The 17,872-nt window shown below is 29.6% G+C and overlaps 2 protein-coding genes across 4 annotated transcripts in view; one reads left to right on the forward strand and one right to left on the reverse strand.

Moving 5' to 3' along the window:
- The first annotated feature begins 293 nt into the window (after positions 1–293).
- Positions 294–4,514, forward strand: LOC111315211 (Calcineurin-like metallo-phosphoesterase superfamily protein). Of its 3 annotated transcripts, XM_022916780.2 has the most exons (10): positions 295–569; positions 667–756; positions 896–1,123; positions 1,202–1,323; positions 1,438–1,498; positions 1,687–1,827; positions 2,446–2,553; positions 3,119–3,347; positions 3,427–3,666; positions 4,177–4,514. In XM_022916780.2, the coding sequence occupies exons 1-10, from the start codon at positions 567–569 to the stop codon at positions 4,257–4,259; spliced, it is 1,305 nt and encodes a 434-aa protein (XP_022772515.2). In that variant the 5' UTR covers positions 295–566; the 3' UTR covers positions 4,260–4,514. The 3 variants fall into 3 exon arrangements, with proteins under 3 accessions (XP_022772514.2, XP_022772515.2, XP_022772512.2); XM_022916779.2 differs by having other exon boundaries at positions 294–756; positions 4,213–4,514; XM_022916777.2 differs by having other exon boundaries at positions 296–756.
- A 786-nt stretch (positions 4,515–5,300) lies between these two features.
- Positions 5,301–17,872, reverse strand: part of LOC111315823 (AP-1 complex subunit sigma-1-like) — a 30,056-nt gene continuing 17,484 nt past the window's right edge. The window contains exons 2-7 of the mRNA XM_022917860.2: positions 7,229–7,342; positions 6,783–6,874; positions 6,521–6,629; positions 6,377–6,412; positions 5,471–5,557; positions 5,301–5,372 (exon numbers count right to left, since the gene is read on the reverse strand). Of these exons, the coding sequence (XP_022773595.1) occupies positions 5,301–5,372; positions 5,471–5,557; positions 6,377–6,412; positions 6,521–6,629; positions 6,783–6,874; positions 7,229–7,342 (510 nt within the window). The remainder of the gene's footprint in view (positions 5,373–5,470; positions 5,558–6,376; positions 6,413–6,520; positions 6,630–6,782; positions 6,875–7,228; positions 7,343–17,872) is intronic.

The raw sequence follows: 17,872 nt of genomic DNA on the forward strand, positions 1-17,872 counted from the left end.
AAGTGTTATAAAATATTAAAAAAGTTATTTGATATTTTTTACATAATTTTAATAAATAAAATAGAAATAATCTACTTTATTAAATTAAATCATAAATTTTTAAATAAAAATAAATAAAATAGAGAGATATTTTTGTTAATTATAATAAAAATAATATAATTTTTTTTAATTTTTAATTATTAAAGAGTAAAATGAAAATGTAACAAATTTTAATTTACAACTTTATCTAAAAATTTAAATGTATTTTTGACATAAACTAAAATTCTTAAAATTTTGCAAGTGAATCACACTATTAAAGTTAAACTAGCTCTTTCCACCCTCCAAATATTATAGCAAAATTAATGAAAATTAATGAAACGAAAATGCGTTCTCAATGTTTCACTTTTACACAGTCACACGTGCAACTGGAATTTGTTTGCTTTGTATAATTTGAGTCGCAGCATACACAGGTGGGGTAACTAATTATGATTATTGAGGCAAAGTGTTAAGCGTTTTTAGATTGACGTCAACAGCGTGATCGGTGAGTGTGGATTCGTTTCTCCTCTGATTTCTGCCAGAGGATTCCAATGGTTAGTCGATAATACTGCTAATAATTTTATTTGAAAGAAAGAAAGAAAAGAAAAAGTAATGGAGAGGCTAGTAGCAGTGATAGCAGGAGTTATGCAGGTCTTAATAGCAAGCGCCGCTTCATACTCCGATCATCATCTGCTCTCTCGTATTGCTTTCGGATCTTGTGCCAACCAAAGCGCTCCTCAGGTTCTTTTCTTTATTATTATTATTATTATTATTATTATTATCATCATAAACCCTAAATCCTAATTCCGTTAGTTTGATCCTCAACTTAATTATCATAGTAAAGGAATTGTAGTATGATTATTATTATTGTTCATGTTAGCCCATTTGGGACGCCATTAACAAGTTTGATCCCCAAGTATTCATATGGCTGGGTGACAACATATATGGAGACATTAGACGGCCTTTCAAGATTCTGGGAAAGGAAAGGACGATAGGCCCATGGAAGAATGTTCCCAGGTTCGTCCCTTCCTCTCACTCCCAAATGCTCTCCAGATACAACATAGCTAAGAACATTCCCGGTTATTCTCGTCTTCGCGCCAATGCTAAGGTAAAACTCACTACTCCCTATCTTCTTTCTTATATCCACACTAATACTTAAAATCATAATCTATGTCTATTGCTGTAGGTCATTGGTACTTGGGATGATCATGATTATGGACTCAATGATGCTGGCAAAGAATTTCCTGCTAAAACTACTAATCAGCGGCTTCTCCTTGATTTCTTAGATGAACCCCAAGACAGTCCTAGGTCGCCTTTGCCCTCACCCCTTCTACCCTGCTACTTTTCATTGCTTTTCATCTAACTTAATCTGGATTATTGGTTCTCTTATCTACTCTCATCTTCATGGCTTTCACATTGTAGGCGCAAGCAGGCTGGTGTTTACGCATCTTATACATTTGGTCCTCCAGGTAAACAAGTCAAGGTATAACCACAACATGCTTTCCAACTATTGTCTTTTCTTTACCAATGTATTAAAGTTAAACTCTAGAGGGTGACATGTTTTCTCTTTGCCATGACTGAGAATTTTTTCTCTCCTTCTCTTTCTGCCAAGATAACGATTCTGCACTTACACATAGACTTCTACTAATTGTGGTAAACTTGCTTCCTTAGATTATCCTTTTAGATACTCGGTATCACAGAGATCCTCTGTCTAGTGATGGTACAATTTTGGGGGCTTCACAATGGTCATGGTTAGGGAAAGAGTTGAGGGGTCCGCCATCAACCATTACCATAATTGGCTCTTCCGTTCAGGTATTTTAAATATTTACTTCAATTCTGAAGTTTTATATCTGAATCTTTTCATTGGATATTTCATTGTTGTAAATGAGCTCCTTGTTAGAAAACATTCATTTTGTCAACGGTCTGTAGCTCTTTGGTCTCTCTCTGTGCCATTGTTAACAGCACATTTTTGTGTGAAATATGCTTATTGGGTGATAGATTTATCAGTATTGAGTTAATGTCATGAATGACTCTTAAATTATAATTAAATGTTCAATGTGATACTTGAATTATAATTTTATTAACTAATATGGTATCACCTTTCATATGATTAACTTCAAATGGTAACACATGACAAACATATAATCCTCCTAGTACCACATTAATTAACATATTTATAGTTCAAGTATCACATTGGAGATTTTTAATATTTAAAAATCATATTAAACATTTCACTATAATTTAAGAATTATTCATGATATTAAATAATGTGCCCTAACCTTAATCAGAGATGATTTTATGACTCTTTGCTTAAGATTGTTCTCTTTAACTTCTCTGGAACAGATTATCATTTGCATTTTCGTACCTACTTTGTTTTTCCAGTTTCTGATACTCTGCATGACTTAGTGATTTTATTTTCCACTAATTCAGGTTATATCAAATCTTTCTGCTGCAACTGGCCCCTTGTTTTATATGGAGTCTTGGGGACGTTTTCCAAGAGAGAGGGATCGCCTTTTTAAGTTGATTATAGATAGTAAGGTAATAATCATCAACACGTTTTTTTCATGCACCTCAATTTCAACTAAACTGCTTTATATAAACAGTGATATGTTTGATATTCTTCCCATTAAGGTTCAGTTCAATTTTTCAGATAATGCAAAGTATTATATATTTTTAAAATTTAAATTTAAATTGAATTTTATCGATTCAATTTAATTTAATTCATCAGTTTTAAAATTATATATATTATTTTAATATGATTTTTTATATATTTAAATAAATTTAAATATAAAATAATTAGTTTATATTATAAAATTTTAAAATATACATAAAAACTAATAAAATATATAATTCGATCTTTTTTTTTTTTGTTTTTCACTTCCCAGACTAAATCTAATATATATGTTTAATATCTGAACTTAATTTAAATTGAATAAGAAAAAAACTAAACTGAATTAAACTAAATACTACGGTTTTGAATCGGTTTTTAATTTTCTCAGTTCTTTCTCACCCATACTTCCCATCCCATTTTTTTCCTATTCTGGTCTGAGGAGAGGTTAGTATAAACATTAATTTGCCATTTATTGGTTCTTTTCTAGAGCAGAGAGATGGAGTTTTCTTCATAAGTGGAGATGTTCATTTTGGAGAAATCACACGATATGACTGTGCTGCTGGATATCCCTTGTATGACATTACCTCAAGTGGGCTAACCCAAGCTGTTGAGAAGGTGCTCCCATCGCCATTGTATTTCATAGTAAGATTTTTGGCATGGTTTACTCCTAGTACAATGAGAGTTATGAGCCGCAATTGCAGATATAGGTCATGCACATATGGTATGTTTGTCATCTGCCTTCTTTTTCAATTTTTAGATGTAAACGCATGATGAAGTTTGCATGTTTTTGGATTCTATAGGCGAACCAAATTTTGGAGCAATTGAGATCGATTGGGATGCATTTCCTGTGAACTTAAAAATTCAAGTACGCTGTATAAATGGACTTCCTGTGACTGGTGTAGATATTTCATTATCAGAATTGCAGGCATGGAATTCTACAATTAAAGCAGGACAAGATCGGAGACACTGCTCTCTGGAAGTGATGTTGCCATGGATTGTTAGATACCGCTTGGCTATTCTGGTTTACTCTGTTTTAGCTTGTAAGTAGTTCTTGATGCTTATGGTTTCCTTATTGTATCTGTCCAGCCTTGTTTTTTCTTCCATTTTAGTAGCATTAAAAAAATTTATAGCACACAAAATGTCTTGGAGGAAACAGGATAGTGAAACGTGGGAAATACGTGCAGTAGTGCAAAATGAACCTACCATCTAAGAAGTGCAGAAACGATGAAAAAGTCTGGCACATAGTTCTCTTCTTTTAGATATTAAATCCCAAGAACTACATTTAGGTGTTTGATCACGTAGCTTACCATATGATCACTAATTACTTTACAGCAAGTTTAGAATACATTCCCATAGGTGCACTATCTTCTAATTTCCAGAAGTACTTTTTTTTATTACAAAATAAAGAAAAGGTATTTTCCTCTATTCATGCTGATGGTTTTGATTGCATTAATTCATGTATATCCTAGATTTCTAACAGTATTGATTTCTATATTTCTGTCTATATACCATTTTATTATTATGGATTTCCTTTTTACCCATTGTTGCAGTTTTGCTTCTTGCTTTGATGGGACTAATTTGTGCAGTAATATTAGTCTGCCGGGTGTGCCTCAGAAAATGCAAGATCGATTGACCTTTGTTCGACCGAGTTCAGTACAGAGATCATCAGAAACCAAGAAATAGAAATGTAGTATCTGACATACTAATTGGTGTTAAGTTAAATGCTGTATTCCCTTTTCTGGTATCAATTTGATAATATTAGCTTGGGATGGTGTTATCGGACGAGTTGGCTCACTGAACTGATGTAATGGAGCTTTTGAACCGGCGCCATATGGATAATGGAAAATGATTTATTCATCAATAAAAAATGAGATAATTTTTTAAAAAATTATCTTCGAATTTAAAAAATATATATTTTTTTAAAAAATTAAATATAACTATTTATTAATATTTTTAAGTATAATTTTACTTATAAATAATACTATATTAACATATAAATAATATTATATAAATAAATAATATACTATTAAAATAAAATATTAATAAAAATATTAATAAATAATATTATAATATATTCATAAATAATATGATTATATATTAATAAATAACATAATATTAATAAATAATATATTAATAAACATTATTATAAATAAATATACACTACTATATTAATATTAATAAATAAATAATATTTTATTATTAAATCATATATTAATAAATAATATTATAATATATTAACAAATAATATATTGTTAATATTTTAATAAATATTACAATAATAAATATTATAATAATATATGAATAAATAATATATTATTAATAAATATTATTAATAAATAATATTATAATGTATTAATAAATAATATAAAGAATAATAAATAGTTTTATTTAAAATATTTTTTATATTTTAATAGTTATATTAATATTATTTAAAATAACAAATTTTTTAAAAAACAACCAAACAACGAAAATATTTTTTATTAATTCATCCAAATAACAAAAAATTTCTTTCAATTCAAAAATTATATATATATCTATATATATAAAATTAAGCTCACAGAAAAGAGGTTTCAACTTCAAGCATCAAAGAATAACAAATTTTGAATCAAATGTAACATGAAAATTTTGATGCTTGATTTCCAGTTGCATGTGCATGTATGATATGGTATCCTTGCTATTTGGTGGCCTGTGCAATTATATTGCCCACTAAGCTGGCCTGCTCTTTTGCAACCTCCACTATTGAATCCTGCATTTCAAAATCAAGGCGTCAGATATCTGATTGTTCTTGATTTAGATGCATCTATGCATAGGGGAGCGATTCTGGTTAACAACGTATGTACGTACCTGTGCATCTACCAAACGTAAGACTGTTCTCTTGCTTGATTCTTGAAGTTCACCAGCAATTAAAAGCTCATCCAATACGTAATAAGCCTATAGGAATAGCAACTTGATGGTCAGAGACTGGAATGACTTTTAGCCCCGGCTCGATGACTGACAAATTGGGAAATAATGCAGTCAATGAAAAACATCTCTTCAAACATTAGATCTAACAAAATCCAATCAGTGTAATGCCTAAAACATCATTTTACCTTCTCCACCCTGCAAAAGTTAACCAAGTGAGCTACGTCTAAGAACACAAGGAAGGAAGCAGTTTCATATATATATATATATATATATGCGCCTAGCTAGATAGATATAAAGCCCTATATATGGGGTATTTTTATTCACCTATCTACTACTAACATTGCACTATTCTCTTAATTACTATTAGCTGACGCCTTCAAGGATTCTCATACTCATTCCTTAAAGCAGCAGCAATATGCCTTAAACTAGACAAACGTAAATGCTAACTGATTCAATTAAAGATAGGAGCAGATACGTATTTATTTCCATGTGCAAACAATCTTCCCCTTGTCACATATTTCCACTTTGTTGATCAACCTCTAATTTAGCATTGTAATTAATCTATTATTATATACAAATTGCAAAATCAAAGGTTTGCTAGAATTAATTCATGGAGATTGCAGAACAAGGAAAATGTTCCCAATTCTTTTGCGTGATATATCCTTAAATTGCGTAATCCACAGAATTCATAACAATAAACGCAAATTCTCTCCCACCATTCAACCAACAGGTGTGTAGATGCTCATAAGATAGCTAGTAATGTTCTCCAGAAATATAACTTTTAGAAACCAAATGAATAGCTAAGGATCAAACATAAAGCAGATTTAGGGGAAAAAAAAAGTATACCTTATGGAAATTAAAGATCAAGTCCAGTTCACATACCTAAGCAAAAGTAGAAACAGTAAAAGATATATTAATGCAATTAAAGATGAGCTTTAGCAATTGGAACATTCAAGTTTCTTCAATTACTTCAAGGTTTAGCAGGCTCACACTGCCAAAATAGCGGTCCAGTATCTCAACATAATGGTGAATTATGTCAAGAATCTCCAGTTCATTGTCATCTTGGTTAATGCACATGCAAAAGTAGAGACCTGCATATCTGAACGTGAAATCCGTACAGTTAAATTGGTTAGATGCATGTAATTAAGTGAAAAGAAGAAGAAAAGCAAAAAAATTGATTGTAGTTAATTTTGTGAAGTTCAAATATTCATGATTAGCCATTTATATATATACATAGAAATATTGATATTACCTTTTATAGACAACTTTGAAGCCCCTCCACTCTACAAAATTGCACAGCTTGGGGCCTCGAGTGAGTATTATGCCACTAAGCTCCCGGATTACCTTTACAAAGTGAACATCAATCCACAGAAGTTTAACGACCCAAAGAAGAGAGGATCACAGGAGGATGAGTGCACACCAGCAAGAAGAATTTCTATAATTTATGAGCATATATATATATATATATATATATATGATGTATCAAATACGAAATAAGATATTCAGCTATATATGGATCTTCACAAAGCACTTTTATTTGTATCGATCCGCCATGTGCAATATGCTGCTAGTTTAAAAGAAGTAAAGTAGTGGGAGCATCAGTGAATGAGAAAGCTAGCAAAACGAGATTTGCTTCTATTAATTTCCATTACCATTGTTTATGATCAGTTGAGCAAAACTTTGTAACTTTGCAAATACCTTACTTCTCTCCTTCTGGGAATAAGGTGAATACCACTTGGTCAACCTGACCTTTCCTTGGCGGCTAACTAGAAGAACAAAGTGAATCTGGAACGAGTAGTGCACACTGTTACACTTACAGCACAAGCATTATTATGTCTAGTATGCAACACTATTACATACACACACACACACACAGAGTTGAAATTCCAGGAGCTAATATCATGAAACGTCCTCCTTTAGCTCAAGACATAAACCAATACTTTTGAGTTAAACTGATGAAACGATTCCTTTCTGGGTTAAAGTGCCTAAAGGTTCTCACGACTAATGTACTTTTGAGTTAAACTGAAGAAAGTATTCCTTTCTGGGTTAAAGCGCCTAAAAGGTTCTCATGGCTAATATGCTAGAACCTTTGTATATTTCTAAAACATTGAAACACTTGAGGCTTGTCCTTCCTGAATATACCAAAGAATCTGCTGCTCTATATATTTGCAATTATAGAGATTGTATACATTTTTAGTTGAATTAAAGCAAGATACATCAATATTAGCAATAACAGATGATGATGATGATGCAAAAGCATAGCTTATCCGAATTCAAGATCAGAATTGAACTAGTCCAAAAACCAATATAGTGATGGAGAGACAAATCTTACCATTGCTCAAAAGAACAATTTTTTTAATTTTGAACTTTTTTGATGTATGACAAGATCTACACTTGGTTTGGGAGAAAATTAATTTAGGTTGTGTTTTCTGGTCAAACACTCTCTTCTATCTCGGAGCACAATATGGGGAAGGTTTTGAAGACAAGGTCCACTAGAAAACCATATTATTTAGATTTTAGACAGCATAGTGGTTGAAATGGTAAACAACAACAGTATCTGAGCTTCAATTAATTTGCTTTTGCTTTGTGATAGTTTGGCAACTTAGTTATTTGTACTACCCACATGGCCATATTCCAATTCCTTCACTTATAAGTGAAACTTTTAAGTAATACAAATAGTTAAATTGAAAAATTTATTTATAATAAATGAATAAACTCAAATTTTTATTCAGAAGGTTATAACTTTTTGTATAATCATGATTTTTATAAATAATAATCTATTTATATTTAAATAGTTATGACCATTTGTCATATAATAATTATTTTTGTTCAAACATAATTATTTAAAAAATGAATACAATTAATATAAAAATTAATTTTATTTATCAATAATTAAAATTTTTTATTTAATGTAAGATGCCTTACATTTTAAACTGTCATAATGTATCGGTCCGAAGATTCGATCGCTAGATATAAAAAGTCAAGAATCGCCACCAATTTTTTTTTTGTTGAGGTTGGATTGACTACTAAGTTAAAATTACCCCATTTTAAAGAAATCCTAAATTCAATTAAGACTTCATATAAAAGTTAAGTTTTGGTCTACGTTGCAGAGCTAAGTTCGGGAATATGGTTATTTGTAAGAAAATATTAACACCTCCACAATGGCCATTTGAAAACAGTATCAAATAACTTTGTGTTGCACTACATTAGTCTTTAATTAAATGGTCTTTTGTTTTGTTTTTTTTTTTTTAATTTAATTATTTAAATATCAATAAAATTTGTAAGATTTTTTCATGATTTTGGTAAAATCTCTAGAAAATTTTTATCACCTCAAGAGTATTCAAGAAATTCATTTGTTTCCTTAAAGAGGTTTCGTTTTCGGATTAATGAAAAGTTTTTATAATTTTATTAATTTTTATATTTTAAATTTTTTATAATTCCAGCAAATTTTAGAAATTTCTTATTTTTTAAAAAAATCTTCTAAGGATCACTCATTCATAATCTTTAAAATTTCATGAACATTTTTTGTTATTTTAAAAATGGTTTAAATTATAAATTATCCATTATTCTAAAATAATTTAGATAAAAATATTTTTATTTTATTATTTTTTTCAAAAAATTTCTCATTGGTAATATTCTTTAAAATCCTATTATTGTTCTTATTTCTTTTGATTTTGGGAAATTTTATAACATTTATATATATTTTACTTAGGAATAAATGTAAATCGTTGGTTTAAAAATTTTCTACAATCTTTTCAACATTTTTATAAAATTTAGATAAATTTTCACACACAAGAACCAAAAATCACCCTTTTATGATTTCTTATTCACCTTTTCGTGATTTTGTATAATTCCATGATTTAAACAATTCTCATTATTCCCAAGTTTAATTTTTGTTTTATTATTTTTTTATGATCTTTGTTGTTTTATTTTATTTTTTTGAATTTTTCATCATTTTGGTAAAATTCCTAAATAATTTTTGGTAGAAAATTACTTGTTTGTAATTTTCTAGATTTTTATTGTTGGATTTATCTTATTTTTATTTAATTTTATTACTTGTTTTATTATTATTTTTGTTTCAAAATAAATATTTTTAGAATTTTCTTTTAAATTCATCATCATTATGATAAAATTTAAAAAAAAGTCTTTTCTAAGTTGCACGTTCACAATTGTTTGAAAATTTATTATTATTATTTATTTTCTTTAAAAAATATTTACTTCTATTTTATTTATTCATTTTATTATATTTTTAAATTTTCTTAAAGTTTGTTAAATTTTAAGGTAAAATTATGTAAATAAATTTTAATTTAAATATTTTTTTTTATAAATATTTTACATTATAACAAGTTCAAATTTTAAACATGCATATTATCCAAATAATATATAAAATATAAATAAAAATTAAAAAATACCAAAAATTGTCAATCAACAGCCAGTCAACAATCCAGGAGCGGTTTAGCAGATTTGAAATAGTTTTTTAATGGTTCAAGGGTGGTTTGGCCGATCTAAAGCAATTCAAGGAAGGTTTGTTCCGGATCAAATCCAATTTAGTTAGATCGATCCCAGGTCAAAGGAAGGCGCAGGTCATAGGTCAGGTTGTGTAAACCCTAGGTCAAATCTGGGTCTATACGCATATCCTCTGAGCCTTCAAACAGCATCATTTTGGGTTTTTTTCTCTATATAAACTAAATTTTTTAAAAAATCATATCAACATTTTTCTATAAAGCAAAAAACTTAGATAAAAAAATTTTCTACCAAGCCCTTACCAGAAAATGGCCAGCCTTTATCGCTGTCGCTGCTAGGCAACTGTTATCGTCGTTGCTGATCATTGATGACTAAAAATAATTTCCAAAAAATCCCTAAAAATTTTTCTTAACCTCTTATGCCCTAATCTAACCTCTTTTTCTTCCAAAACTCCTTCAAATTTTCTAGATTAACCTTCAAACTTTTGGCTAGAAAGAATTGTTTTTTTAATTTTTTGCTTTTTTTTTGTTGATGGTTATTTCTTAAAGTTAGGTCCCCGTTTTAGGAGCTGTGGCTTTTTTGATTGTGTTGTTTTGGCTTTTTAATAGGCTAGAAAAAAATTTTTTAGTTTTTTGGGTTTCTGCCAAAGGTTTTTTTTTTTGTTTTTTTTTCTCAGAGCTTACTTTTTTTTTCTAGGTACTTTAGGTTTTGATTTTTTTTAAATGTGTTCTCTCTTTTTTCTAGGTTTCCTTGTACTCTTTTGAGTTCCCCATCCTTTTGTTTTTGTAGGAAAAAAGCTTTAATTATGGAACTTTTGGGATTTAAATCTCAAATTTTATGGGTTTTAAGATCTTAAATTTTCAACTTTGTTATTGGTTTTCAAAGCCATTGGTAGTCTTTTTATAGCTAGATTCTATGCTACCAAGTTAGGCAAAAATAAAATGGCTTGTAGGCAATAATGGTACAAGGGTGCTTTTAGTGCATTTAATGCACCAAAAGACTTTCAAACCAAAAAAATTCCAAAAACAAAAAGGAAAAAATAATAATAATAAAAACAATTACATTTAGGTTAAAACAAAACCAAACAAAATGAGTGTTTACAGCTGCCCCTCTTTGCTTATTTTTGAGAATCAGGAATAAAGTAAAGACAAAAAGACAACTATTTTTGTTTGGACAAACATATATGAAAGACAAAGGAACACAAAAAGTTTTTTTTACTCCTCTAAGCTAAGGTTTGGCAATTTTTTTAAAAGTTAAAAGGCTTTTCTAAGTAGAGGCTTGATAACTTTTAAAAATTTAAAAAGACTATTCTAAGTAGAGATTTGATACCTTTTGAAAATTTAAAAGCTCTTTTAGGTAGAGGCTCAACAACTTAAAAAAAAAGCTTCTATAAGCAAAGGCTTTAATTTTATAAAGCTTCTTTAGGTAGAAGTTTAGCAACTTTAAAAGCTTTTTTATGTGGAGGCTTCATAACTTTTGAAAATTTAAATTATTTTTTCTAAAGGACTTACGAATCTTGATAATGAATGCTCCTCTAAGTAGATATTTAACAACTTTAAAAAAGCTCCATTAAGCGGAGGTTCCACAATTTTAAAATTCTTATATTCTTTTAAATTTGAAATCTTGTCTTTGAAAAAATACAAAATTTTCACATTTGAGGATTGAAGTCTTATCTTTGATTGTTATCTTTTTATAAAGGCAAAAAATTTATTTTTCATTAAGGAATGAAAATTCTTTGTTTTTACTACAACTTGTGATTTTAACCCTTCATGAATACATATACCAAATGCTCTAAATTAATGCAATCAAATTATTCATTTCCAATTATGGTAAAAGGTTTTTAAAATCTCTTGCCTTTTTTACTTTGATCACCAAAATTCTCAACAATTGCTATAAGACCAATCTATCTTTAACGTTTGGTCATTGCATTTTTTCTCAACAATATCCCTTCCCCTTTTTGTAACTCTACAATATCAATATCTTGTCATGCTTTTCTTATCATTTTCTACCTACCTTTATCAACTTTTAAAAAGTAATGATGGGATCTTCTATGTTATCGGTTAGTCTTTCGTCATTTTAAGTTCAAAACAAATAAAATGTATCACACATTTCTCCTATTCATTTTTAGGGTGGATAAAGAAGGTACATGAGATAAATGATACATATTATTTTTACTTTTCAAAAAATAGGGAATATATTCATTAAACAGATAACAAAAGCATAGCAATAAAAGTGTTTAGGTAGGAACAAAAACACCTAAAGAATGATTATAAAATAATCATGAATAAGTTGTTCCCAGACTCTTTTTTTAAAACTTAATCAGAATACATTCTTGGTCCTTCAAAGCTTGTTAAATTACATTTGCCCTTATGTTGTGAGGTCATCAAATGATGCTGCCTTTTTTTTATATCTAAACTATCTTTTCAGGCTTTCAACTTAGATATATCTTTTTTTTTCTTTTTTTTAAAATAAAGTATCTTTTCACAACATTTGAGTTTATCGAATTAGGTAAATCATTTTCGTCCATTTCTACCAAAATCAATGCCTCACTAAGAAAAGCTTTCTTCACCACATATGAACCTTCCTAACTTGGTGTCCATTTTTTTCAATTATCATGTTAATTTGGAAGGATCCTTTTCAGCATTAAGACTACTTTTTGAAAGCAACAAGGGTGAATTTTTTATCATATGCTCTCATCATCCTCTTCTAACATAGTTGGCCATGGCAAAGTGCTGTAAGTCTTTTCTCTTCAATGAGATTTAAATGCTCATTGCGATTTTAAACCCATTCAGTCTCTTCTAGTTTACCTTTCATTAAAACTCTTAATAAGGGAATCTCCACTTCAACTGGTAGCACAACTTTCATTCCATAAATCAACAAAAATGGGATGGTCTCAATTGATGATTGGACTAATTTTTTGTAAGCATACAAGGCAAAAGATAATTTCTCATATCAATCTTTGTAAGTATCAGTCATTTTTTCTATGATCTTTTAATATTTCTTTTTTTTTTTTTGTTTTTGTAGCCTTTACTACATTGTTCATTTTTTGACAATATGGTGTCAAATTATGATGATGAATTTTGAATTGAGTGCATATTTTTTTTCATAATTTTGCTATTCAAGTTCTTGGTATTGTCAGAAATAATTCTTTCTAAAAGCTTATATCTGTATATTATCTCTTTTTTTATGAACTTGTATACCACTGATTGGGTTACGCTAGCATACAATGCAGCTTCTACCCATTTCCTAAAATAATCAATTATCACAAAAGATGAATCTATGCCCATTTGAAGCTTTCAAGCTGATAGCACCAATGATATCCATGCTCCACATAGCGAATAGCCATGGAAGTGCCAAAACATGCAAAGTTGATGGAGGAGCATAAATCTTATCAATATAAATCCAACACTTATGACATCTTTTGGCATAATTAATACAATTATTTTTCATTGTCAACCAATAATAGCCTTCATTCATAATTTGTCTAGCCATCATATGACCATTCTCATGTGCCGTACAAATCGCGTCATGTATTTCTTCAAGAATCCTTTTTGCTTTTATTACATTATCACATCTTAAAAACACCTGACCTTGGCTTTTTTTATATATATAAAAAATGTCCCCATCAAAGAAAAAACTCATAGCTAGCCCTCTTATAATCCTTTTATCATTTTTTTTTGCATGTTTTGGGTATTGCTAGCTTTTGATTTATTGAAAAATATTATGATACCATGGCTTCCCATCCATTTCTTCTTCAATACCTGAGCAATGTGCTGGTGTATCTTTTATATCCAACTTGATGGGCTGGATCTCAATATTTATATCTATTTTGATCATTATAGCCAAAGTAACCAATGTGTCAATAATCTGGTTCTTCTCTTTAGGCAGATGCTCAAATTGAATTTTTAAAATTTTTTTTGACTAGCTCAAAAATATATTCATGATATTGAATCAACTTGGGGTCTCTTGTTTCCCACTCCCTTTATAACTGATATATGACAAGAGCTGAATCTCAAAATACATTTAACACTTTAAACTTTTTTTTCAATTGCTGCTTGTAAACTCATAACACAAGCCTCGTATTCAACTATATTATTTGTGTAATTGAAGCTCAATCTAGTTGTGATGGGGTAATTGTGTCTATCAAAAGATATTAAAATTACTTGAATACTATAACCTAGAGCATTCACAACCCCATCAAAATACATATTCCAAGACTTTTCAATAGGTTATTTCTCTTTAATTTGAGAAACAACTATCTCATCTTCATCCAAAAAATTTAGCTTCATTGGTTCATAATCTTCGGTCCCATGATCAGTAAGGAACTTGACTACTGCACTTCCTTTAATTACTTTTTAAATTACATAAACAATATCATATTTTGAAAGCATAACTCACCATTACGCTATTCTCCCTGTCAATAAAGGCTTCTCAAAGATATACGTGATGAGATCCAACTTTGCTATGAGCCAACTAGTGTGATAAAGCATGTATTATTTGAGCCTTTGAGCTGTCAAGCCAATGCGTAACATATCTTCTCCAATGGTAAATACTTGGATTTATGATTAGTGAACTTTTTGCTCAAGCAGTAGATTGCTCGTTCCTTCTTTTTGGTTTCATCTCTTTGCCGCAATACACATCTAATTGAAATTTCATGTTCTATTAAAAATAAAATTATGGGTTTTTCCAAAACTGATGGTACCAACATAAGTAGATTTGACAAGTACTTTTTGTCTTTATCGAAAGCTTCTTGACATTTATCGTTTCATTTTCTTGGTTCATGTTTTCTAAAAAGGTTAAAAATAGGATCGCACCTGTAAGTGAGTTGAGAGATGAAACGAGCAATATAGTTCAGCCTTTCCAAAACTATGAAAAATAGACAAGTTCTAAATGACATGTATCTTATCTGGATCTATTTCAATTCCTCTTTCATTGACCACAAAGCCTAATAGTTTTCTTAATTTAGCACTGAATGTACACTTGGTAGGATTCAACTTTAGTCGAAACTTTCATAACTTATCAAATAACTTTATGAGATTAACTACATGATCCTCTCTTTCGTGAGACTTTGCAATCATATCATCAATATATACTTCTTTCTCTTTATACATCATGTCATGAAAGAAAGTCACCATTGCTCTTTGAAAAGAACACCAATATTTTTTAATCCAAAAGTCATAACTTTGTAGCAGAATGTGCCTGACATGGTTACAAATGTTGCATCCTCTATATCATCTCGAGCCATTTTGATTTGATTGTAACTCGAGAAGCCATCCATTAAGAAAAATGTGAAATGCCAAGCAATGTTATCCACTAAAGTAACGATATAGGGCAAAGGAAAATTTTCCTTAGGACTTGCCTTATTCAAATCTTGATAATCAACACACATTCTTACATTTTTGTCTTTCTTGGAAATTGGTACTATGTTGGCTACCCATTCAGGATATTTTACCACCTTTAAAATTTCAGCATCAAATTGTTTTTTCATTTTTTTTTATTTTTAGCAACATTTTTGGTTCATGCATCTTAACTTTTGCTATACCAGCTCACAATCTGATTTCAAAGGTAATTTATGCTCTACAATATCAATGCTGAGTTTTGGCATATCCTAGTAACATCATGTAAACACATCCATATTTGTTTGAGCAATTCTTCTAACCTTTGCCTATCTGCTGATAAAAGGGATGTACCAATCTTAACTTCTTTTCTAATTTCATTGTCTCCCAAATTCACTAATTCATTAACCTCTTGATGGGGCTAAATTGACTTATATTCAGGTTCTATTAATTTCAACAAATCAGGAGGCAAAATCTAATCATCTATGTCCTCTTATTATTAAGTTCATCAACATCAATTGGGTTTTCAAAATGAAATCCAAGATTATTGTCATGATTATATTCATATTCACTATTTGGAAACTCTCAAATGGAAGAGATCAAGAGAATATTGGCACACAACATTAGTATGAATGAATATGTAAACAATAAAAAAATGTAGATGCATCTTTTAAGTCTTTTATTAAAATGATAAACTTGAAACACACCATAAAAGATCTCTTAATGTTTATGGAACAAGTAATTAGGCATTTAAACGTTCACAACACATTACATTTCAAAAGTTGTAAAGATAATAGACAATTTTATGACATTCCAATTATTCAACTCAAAATCCAGAAGACTAGGGTGCATGAATAATTTTTCATTCTGGATCTTCTTTTTTTCCTCACTCACCATCTAAATGGTCAACTTAGAAACAACTTCTAAAAATTTTGCATTTGGGGCTTTAGGTGAATCTAGGTAGATACATCATCTTGATCGAAAAGAATTATAGAGGTAAGGAATAACCATTAGTTTTGGCTCTGTCTTACATCTTTTAAGATTATCCATTCTCTTTTCTCTCTTCTTATTTATCATTTTCACTCTGTCCCCTCTTGTTGGCTTATACCCCAAGCCAAATTTATCTTTCTTGTTATATATTGCTAGTGGCTCCATGATTTTTTGTAGATTTTTCTCAAGTTTAATTTCAAATTACCATCTCATTTCAGTAAACTACTTAATAATCATCTGAGTAGTAGTAGTCAGGTGCAATGAATATAATTTAGATATTTCAACCACATATGTAGCATTGACAATCTTAAAAGATATATAAGAGCATTTCAAAACTTCATTTACAGCTTTTATATAAAATGTATTCATAGGTTGGGTTATTAGTAAATCTTCGTCTCCTACTACACATATTAGCTTTCTATCAACAATGAATTTAACTTTCCAGTGCAATAAAAATGGAACAGCACCTGTCATATAAATCCATGACCTACCCAATAAGCAGCTATATAAGGACGAGATATCCATAACTTGAAATTTCATATTAAAAGTGCAAAGTCCAATCTACAATGGCATTTCTATATCCCTAAGCACCTCTCGTCATGTTCCAGTGAAGGCCCAAACAATTGTATGACTAAGCTTCATTTAAAATACATCAACATGTAGTCTTACCAATGTAGTCATAGGCATGACATTAATTAAAGAGCCATTATTGATTAGAACCTTAGCCACTATATTACTTTGACACTTAATAGTAATGTAAAGAGCCTTGGTATTCTCTCGACCTTTTAAAAAAATCTTTTCATCACTAAAAGAAATATAATTTGAGACCATCAGATTACTAATAGGTGTTTCACATACTTAATAGATACATTATAGGACACATATTCTTGATTTAACACTTTCAATAAAGCATTACGGTGGAATTTTGAACTTAGCAGGAGTGATAATAGTAAAATTCTAGTTGGTATCTTATTCAACTATTCTACCATGCTATACTCGCTATGCCTTATTAGCTTCAAAAATTCACAAGCTTTATTTTTAATGATCGACTTTTAGTGCTCTTTATTAGGGACTATCATAAGGTTATTCTAACTTTTTTCTTTCTCTTCGACCTTGGCTTTTTCTTTCCTAACTTTCTTTAGCATTTTCAAAATGTAACATCGTCCACTTTGGGTTATAGCTCTTATACATATTATGTTTATAGTATCTAGGTTGACCATAACATTGTAATCATACTTTTATGGTACTACCTTGTTGCTCTGATATGAAAAAGGGCTAGAGACTTTAATAGTCACTACTAATTAGGAGATAGGCCTTTCAAGCATTGGGTTTGACTTTTCATCATAATATATGGTCACAAGTTTATGTATGAACTTTGTTGATGCATCAAGGGTAACTACTTTAGCTTTTGCCAAAACTTTTTTCTTTTCATAAAATTCTATTACGCATGTCTATCAATCTCTATACCTTATAACGAAACTAATCACAATTCTAGATAAAATGCCCTAAAACACCTTTATAGTAATCATAACTTTCAGATGATTTAATCATC

Source organism: Durio zibethinus, chromosome 20 (assembly GCF_047325235.1).
Source record: "Durio zibethinus cultivar Kanyao isolate XHJ-2024 chromosome 20, ASM4732523v1, whole genome shotgun sequence".
In the NCBI taxonomy this organism is placed as follows: Eukaryota; Viridiplantae; Streptophyta; class Magnoliopsida; order Malvales; family Malvaceae; genus Durio; species Durio zibethinus.

Coding starts and splice junctions, on each gene's coding strand:
- LOC111315211 (XM_022916777.2), top strand. CDS start 628: ATGGAGAGGCTAGTAGCAGTGATAGCAGGAGTTATGCAGGTCTTAATA. Junction 1,124..1,201: donor GTCTTCGCGCCAATGCTAAG/GTAAAACTCACT, acceptor CTATTGCTGTAG/GTCATTGGTACTTGGGATGA. Junction 1,828..2,445: donor TAATTGGCTCTTCCGTTCAG/GTATTTTAAATA, acceptor CCACTAATTCAG/GTTATATCAAATCTTTCTGC.